This window comes from Mus caroli, chromosome 2, assembly GCF_900094665.2.
Source record: "Mus caroli chromosome 2, CAROLI_EIJ_v1.1, whole genome shotgun sequence".
NCBI classification, from domain to species: Eukaryota; Metazoa; Chordata; class Mammalia; order Rodentia; family Muridae; genus Mus; species Mus caroli.
This window is the reverse complement of record NC_034571.1, coordinates 170,272,050-170,279,213: the sequence shown is the minus strand read 5'-3', so window position 1 is coordinate 170,279,213 and position 7,164 is coordinate 170,272,050. Positions and strand designations below refer to the sequence as shown.

The 7,164-nt window shown below is 50.1% G+C and overlaps 1 protein-coding gene across 1 annotated transcript in view; it reads right to left on the bottom strand.

The window, feature by feature from the left end:
* Positions 1-1,537: 1,537 nt before the first annotated feature.
* Slc17a9 (solute carrier family 17 member 9) overlaps positions 1,538-7,164 on the bottom strand; it is a 16,179-nt gene continuing 10,552 nt past the window's right edge. The window contains exons 5-12 of the mRNA XM_021180010.2: positions 6,688-6,842; positions 6,360-6,456; positions 5,782-5,869; positions 5,022-5,056; positions 3,831-3,946; positions 3,187-3,242; positions 3,026-3,055; positions 1,538-2,480 (exon numbers count right to left, since the gene is read on the bottom strand). Coding sequence (XP_021035669.1) covers positions 2,317-2,480; positions 3,026-3,055; positions 3,187-3,242; positions 3,831-3,946; positions 5,022-5,056; positions 5,782-5,869; positions 6,360-6,456; positions 6,688-6,842 — 741 coding nt within the window. The 3' untranslated portion in view covers positions 1,538-2,316. The remainder of the gene's footprint in view (positions 2,481-3,025; positions 3,056-3,186; positions 3,243-3,830; positions 3,947-5,021; positions 5,057-5,781; positions 5,870-6,359; positions 6,457-6,687; positions 6,843-7,164) is intronic.

Here is a 7,164-nt window from a genome sequence, read left to right as displayed (position 1 = left end):
TGCCCTCTTCTGGCCTCCCTGGGTACCCCAACACATGTGGCACACACACACACACACACACTTCTTTTTTTTTTTAAGATTTATTTATTTTATATACATGAGTACACTGTAACTGTCTTCAGACACACCAGAAGAGGGCATCAGATTCCATTACAGATGTTTGTGAGNCACCATGTGGTTGCTGGGAATTGAACTCAGGACCTCTGGAAGAGCAGTCAGACTGCTCTTAACTGCTGAGTCATCTCTCTAGCCCCCAACACATCAGTCTTAAAAGAGTATATTTATTCAAAATTGGAAGACCACAGAAGAAAGTTTGTGCTCATAGGTTACTTCATGGCACACCTGGCTCAGAGCATCTTGCTCTGGAGATTTGTGCACACTTCTGACAGGAGTTGTGCAGATAGGTGAGCGAGCTCTGCTCNTGCACCANGACAGCAGAGAGGGTCTAACCTATGTCACTGCTAGCCCAGGCTGGCGCATGAAGAGGCTGGAAGTGGACACAGATGTTTTCTTCTACAGTAACTCCATTTCTTTGAGTCAAGGTCTCACTACATCTGAAGTTCACCATTTACACTAGAATGGCTGGTCAGTGTGCTCCAAGATTTGTTGGGGTTCCGGCGCACATCACTCTATCACTGTGCTTGGCTTTGGTGTATGGGTTCTAGGAAGCCAGACCCAGGCCTTCGTGCTGTTCAACAAACATTTAACTCACTGAGCCTTCTGCCCTGCCTCGGGAGATGATACAAGGGAAAGCTCTCCTCTGGGTATGGCATGGCCATTCTGAAATGATGTCTGGCACAAGCCCCTCACAGGACTGAGTACATTAGCACTCCTCACAGAGTAGAAGTCATGAGGCAGTTTATCCATGCAAAGCCCCCTCCCCCGCAATGATTGCGGAATGAAGACTTTTCCTGTGTGGTATAGCCACCTGTAAGTTGCCCATGTTCCTGTAAATAACTCCAATTAAACTCATTGGTAACCTGCACAGTGGTGGCTCACGCCTTTAACCCCCCAGCATGTGAGANGCAGAGGCAGGAGGATCTCNATGAGTTTAACACCATCCTGGCCTACATAATGAGTTCCCAGAACAGCAAGGGCTATTATACAGTAAGGTCCTGTCTCAAAACCAAACCAAACCCAAACCCAAACCCATTGGTTCATCAAATTAAACTTGGGTGAAACCAGTTTTGTTTGTTTGCTTGGGTATTTGGTTGGTTGGTTTTGTTTGAGATGGGGGGTCTCTCTACATAGCCCTGGCAGTCCTGAAACTATGTAAGCCAGGCTGACCTCAAACCCATAGAGATTCACCTACCTCTGCTTCCCAAGTACTAGGATTTATGATGTGTGCCACTGTGCCTGGCTATGTGGAACCATTTTCTGGTGTGTCATTGATGTTCTAAATAGGAGTGAATAGATTTTTGTTTGTCTTCCTTAGGAAAAGTTCACCTAACAAAAGGTATTGAATAAAACAACAATCTTACTTTAAATAGTTTAATAGTTTTCACTTAAATAAGACTCTGGTGAGACTCACCACATCTATAAAGAAAACCTAATAGGCATCTTGGAGAATTCATTATCAGCTCATGAAACCACAAGCTTTACAAGAAATAAGGGGGGGGGGAGGTAGAAAAACAAGGTCAGAAGTGGGGGGGGTCCACCTTGCTCTGGGGTCTGTGATGTCTGGACTGCCAGGCACCTGCCAACCCAGGACACATCAGTAGTGCTGAGAGATCCACAGGGCGGGAACCGGGGTCTGCAAGGCAAGCTAGGACCCCTGGTCCACTGCACACCAGCTCAGCTGGAGTGGCAAGCCTGATTCCTGGAGAGAAGCAGAAACCATGGCTTCTCTATGGTTCTGAATGGTGTTTCTAGNGGGCCTGTCTTATGGAGACATGGTCTAATGTCTATAGACATCTTAGATTATTGTTGCTGGAGAGATGGGGGTAGGAAGGTGCCCTAGGAGTAGGTCGGGGGTCAGAGCCACTCCTGAGCATCTACCAGCACACAACACATCCTTAACACAGAAGTCTTGTCAGGAAACAACCCTCACTGTGGCGGGTGAGACCTCCCAGCAGCAATGTGGCTTCCGTAACAGAGGCAGTCCCACTGAACCTGGGAGAGGGCGAGAGTGGCAAGCAGCTTCGGAGCCATGACCCTCCTCCTGACACAGGCCTGTGAGTACTCTGGCCTCCCCAGGAAACTGTGGTCTTGCTGTCTGCTCATACGTCTGAGGTGGAGATTTAGAGTTTCACTGATAGAGTTGTTATCCTCAGGCTGCTGACATCAGGTCCTGGGTGAGACTGGATCATCAGGGAGTTAGAGGTCCTCATGAGTGGGGACCAGATCCACCCTCTGCGCCTTCCCGAACACCAGGAAGGTGCCCAGTCCCAGGTTGCTGATGATGGCTACCAGGTGGAACATACAGGTCCAGGAACCAGTGGTCTCGATCAGGTAGCCACTCAGACACACGCCTACCACACCTGGACAAGAGAGGCAGGGACTGACTGATGGTCCGAGGAAGCTGGCTCCCTCATATCAGTGAGCTCAGGGGCAGAGCAGGGCAGACCCAGGGATAAAATATGAACTATGAGCTATGGGCCACAGGAGACTCAGACTCAGGGGGTCTTAGGAGACAGAGTCCTCAGGGGTCACTCCAAATCACTTATTGATGGTGTCCCCACTCCATGTCCCACCCAAGGGAAACAAAGAACAAGGTAGAGAATGTCAGTGGAGGGACCAGATGGTACTCTAAACTACAGGACTGTCACATGGGGTCAGTCAGGGAGAACAGCTTGTGAGTCCCCCACCATCAACCAGGTCAATTGCCACCTCAGCTAGCATATCTGAGATCACCCTGGGCCATCTTGGGCCTTGTGCCCTCCCTTGACTTTGAGACCCCATTCAGCAGCACCGGGTGAGTAAGATGGGATGACCCCCATCTAGGCTCTACCCTAAACTCACTTACTAGTCGACCTAAACCAAAGGACAAGAGAACCTCTAAGACAGGCCTGGAGCCAGCCCTTACCTGCTAAGGCCCCTGCAGTGTTGGCTACACCTGTAAACAGGAAAGTGGGGGGAGAGACATCAGGAGGAGACCCATTGTTACCCAGACAGTGCCCCGCCCCACCTCAGGGATAACCCATTGTCAAAGGCAGGGGATAAAGCAGGGATAAACCAGTGTCTCACCAAACAGGAAGCCAGCACAGGATGGGGCCAGGTCCTGAATGTTGACTGAAATACCACTGTGAGAAACAGGAAGGAAGGCAGGTGAGTGGACACAGGCCTGGCTATCTCTACTTGGCCGGTAGGGGCTACTGGAGGATAAGAGATGGTTACAAGTCACCAGAAGACAACCAGGCCAGCCCCTGCCCCTATCACCCAAGTGCTGCTGGGCCTGCTGACACCGTATACTCCCCATCCTCTTACTGACAACACTAGAAGTTGCTCCTGAGAATGTGTGCGAGGCCAGAAAAGCACGCAGTAGGGTTTCCCCTTTGTTAACTTGGAAGAGCTTTGAAGTGGGCTCCTAATGCACCCTACAAGATGCTCACTNGAGATTGCTATTGCTCAAGATGAGAGAAAAGGTGCAGAAAGAAGGGAATGGACCACGGAGGGACATTAAGACCAAGGAGAGACATTAAGCCTGGTGCTTATGTTCATTCTTCCTCCAGGCACTCCTCCCAGTGTTGGGGGAAGGGGTCTCCTTGCTTTCCTGAATGACCCTTGCTGGGTACCCAGATCTGNTCACTGTGACAGATTGTGGGGAGCTTTCCNTGAACCAGAATGTACTAAAAGCTAGCACCCCGTGGGATGAGCTCATGGCCTCTTACCTGTGGTTGAAGGTCTGGAATCCAATGGAAGCTGATGCAAAGATCATAGCCTTGAGGAAGCTTGTGGTATGACCCAGACACAGGGCAAAAATGCTTGACAGACCAAGGCCCATGACCTGCAGGACAGGGCTGGTAAGGGGCCAAGGGACCATGCTGGCCCATATGACTCACCCTGATTTGGACCCCCAGTGTTCTGAGCAAGATCAGATTGGTTCTACCTAAAAGCCCTTCTCGGGCTAGGGCTTCCCTGCCCTGCCTGTTCTGGCACAGAGAAGAGCAGAGAGCATCTTCAGAACTCAGAGAAAGTTCTCAGGTCAGCCAATACGGACCCCAGAGCATCTTCCAATGGCCACCCACAACAGCCCCTTCCTGGGTCCTATTGCTATAGANTGACCTCTGATCTGAGCTGATTCTGCCAACCCCTAGAAGCAAGTACTGGTTCTGGGGCCATGAGACCTGGCTGTAGTTTTCACAACCCGTATCTTTGATATCAGCCTGGTTCTAGAAATCAGGGGATTAAAGTACACAACCCTNAGGTCCCAGGAGGTCAGAACAAAGAAGGGATGTCCATAGAGGGATGTGGTGGTTTGAATAAGAATAGTCGGGGCTGGAGAGATGGCTTAGTGGTTAAGAGCACTGACTGCTCTTCCAAAGGTCCTGAGTTCAAATCCCAGCAACCACATGGTGGCTCACAACCAACCGTAATGAGATCTGACACCCTCTTCTGGTGTGTCTGAAGTCAGTTACAGTGTACTTATGTATAATAATAAATAAATCTTAAAAAATAAAAAATTAAAAACATAAAAGAACAGTCCCCATAAGTTCATATGTTTGAATATTTGGTTTCCAGTGGGGCTGTTTGGGAAGGGTTCCTCCTTGTTGGAGGAGGTGTGTCAGTGGGAATAGGCTTTGAGGTTTCAAAAGACCATACCATCCCCATTGTTCTTTCTCTGCTTTGTGGTTGTGTCTCAAGATGTAAGGTTTCAGCTACTACTCCAGGGTCATTCCTGTACGCCCGCCTGCCCGCCTGCCTGCTGCCATGTTCCCCTTTATGATGGTCTTGGACTCCATCCCTGTAGAACTGGAAGCTCTAAACAAACTCTTTCTTCTAGAAATAAGTTGCTTTTCTCACAGTACCTTATCACAGCAAAAGGAAAAAAAAATGAACAAGGGATTTAAATGATTTCCTACCTGCATGAACTTACGCACCTTGATGACTCTGTAACCTGAGCAGAGAGACAGACCCAGGATGAATTTCCAACAGCTCATTCAGGTCCTCAATAGTGTCCCGCCCACAGAGTCACAGAAGAGTAAACNGGGTGCCCGGGGCAGTGTTCCAGGGCTCAAGACAGGAGACTCCCTATCATAAACTGTACCCTCTTGTGTACAGTATGTGTGTCAGAGGGTTTTCTGTGGTGCAGTCTGGGTAGAAATATGAAAGGGCAGCCCCATGAGCTATTACAAAAGTGCCCNCCTATTGGGTAAGCTTAGTCCAGTTTTTTTTTAGTTTCTTCAAATTTTCTGATCTTNCATAATGAACGTGTGCTAATTTCTGTTGAGGAAAACCCGCATCCTGAGAATGTGCACACATATGCACATTCTTCTATACCTGAGTCTGTAAGGACATTGCTTCATGGGCTGCAAGTGTGGCCCCGGAGCTCTGGAAGATTCAAGAGCAAATCTGGGTACCTGTGACATGTGACACCGACAAACACTTTCCTTTCCCCATGGGGTCCAGGATCTTCTTGCTTCCCTCAACTCTACCCACTAAAAGGGGAGAGCNAGGAAGACACTCTGGGCTCCTCAGCCCCAGGCTGCATCCATCCGTTCCTTGGGCTGACTCTAAAAGATGGTCTGTGTGGCCTTTCCCCAGTGACATAACTGTACTGCCAGAGGGGAGCGAGATTCTTGAGACTGTGGTCCACCCGGGACAATTCACCCCAACACTCACCCTGACTGATAAGGCGGTCGGAGATGAACCCGCTGAATAGACTAGCAGGAATTGCCAGCATCCAGGGGACTACATTGAAGACCCAGCCCTGCAGAAAAAGGTGCAGCCTCAAAAGTGGCCAGGGTGACACCTAGCCTCTAGATGACACCCAGGCAAGAGGACCACTCCAAGATTATCACCATGTCACTTGATTTCTGTCCACCCACTGGTTGGGCCTAAGAGCAGAGAGGGTCCTCAAAGAACAGGCCCTAACCAATCCATTATCAGCCCCCAGGGTAAGAACTGAGCCCACTAATGGCTAACTCTTGAAGCCACATTCTCCACATGTTCCCCTTATTGTGACAGGGTTAGAGCCAAGCCAGTCTGCCTCTCTCAGGCAGCAGGCTGAGGTAACTCCAACTCTCATAGTGTACAGCCTTGAATTAATGTCTGTTCCCAAATGGACTGTCATCTCNAGGCCTGAAGCCCATAGAGGNATGGAGTTGACAAGTCAAAGATACAACCACCCACAAAAGGGGCCTTTACAACCCAAGTGTAGCCCCTATATTCTGTAAGGGCCCAGGTAACATGACACCTACCTTGGAGTTGGGGAAGGTCTCCTTGAAGAAGGTGGGCAGCCAGGAGAGTAGAATGAAGAAGGAGCAAGCAGAGCACAACTGGGAGCAGATTGCCGCCCTGTGTGGGACACCAGGACCAGGGCTCTAAGAGGCTGCCAGTCCCTCAGACACTGACTCCACATGGGACCCACTCCTCTCCCCCCCCCCCCCAGGACCAAGGCCCTATGCTCTGAATCCTGGAACATTTGCTGGAGTGTCAGGACTGGGTCCTTCCAAAGCAACAGTAGCTGCCACACCTCATGCCCCATCCTCACCCACACTCTGCCTGGGCTCACTGACTCTAGCTCACCAGACAGAGGCCTTCCAGAATAGTTGTCTCCAGGGCACTTTGGAGGGCTTGGTCACAGGTAGGCCTTGTNCAAGGACACCCAGGGCCAGGAAAAGGTCTAGGGGAACAAATGATTTCAGAGTGATAGCTTCAGGACCAGGTACACCATGTTGTCCCTAACACAGCAGGCATTTAGGGGCTGCTAGGGCAGAGGAGTCAGGGTACATCTTACTAATCCCTTGGGAGTACCTATCAGGTGGCAATGCCCATTAGAGTCAAGTTCTATGTCTAACCCATACCTGTGCCTGGAGTCCCTTAGAGGCCCTTTCTTGCTGAAGATTCAGCCTCGTCCTACCACCTGCCTTCTTTTCACCTGCTAGACTGACTTCCCCTGTCAGCTTCAGCCCCAAACGGAACAGAATGCAGAGCTGGGGCAGGCGGGAGGGTTCTCAGAGCTAGTGATAACTCTCTTTACCAGGCAGCACTGACTACTCAGAA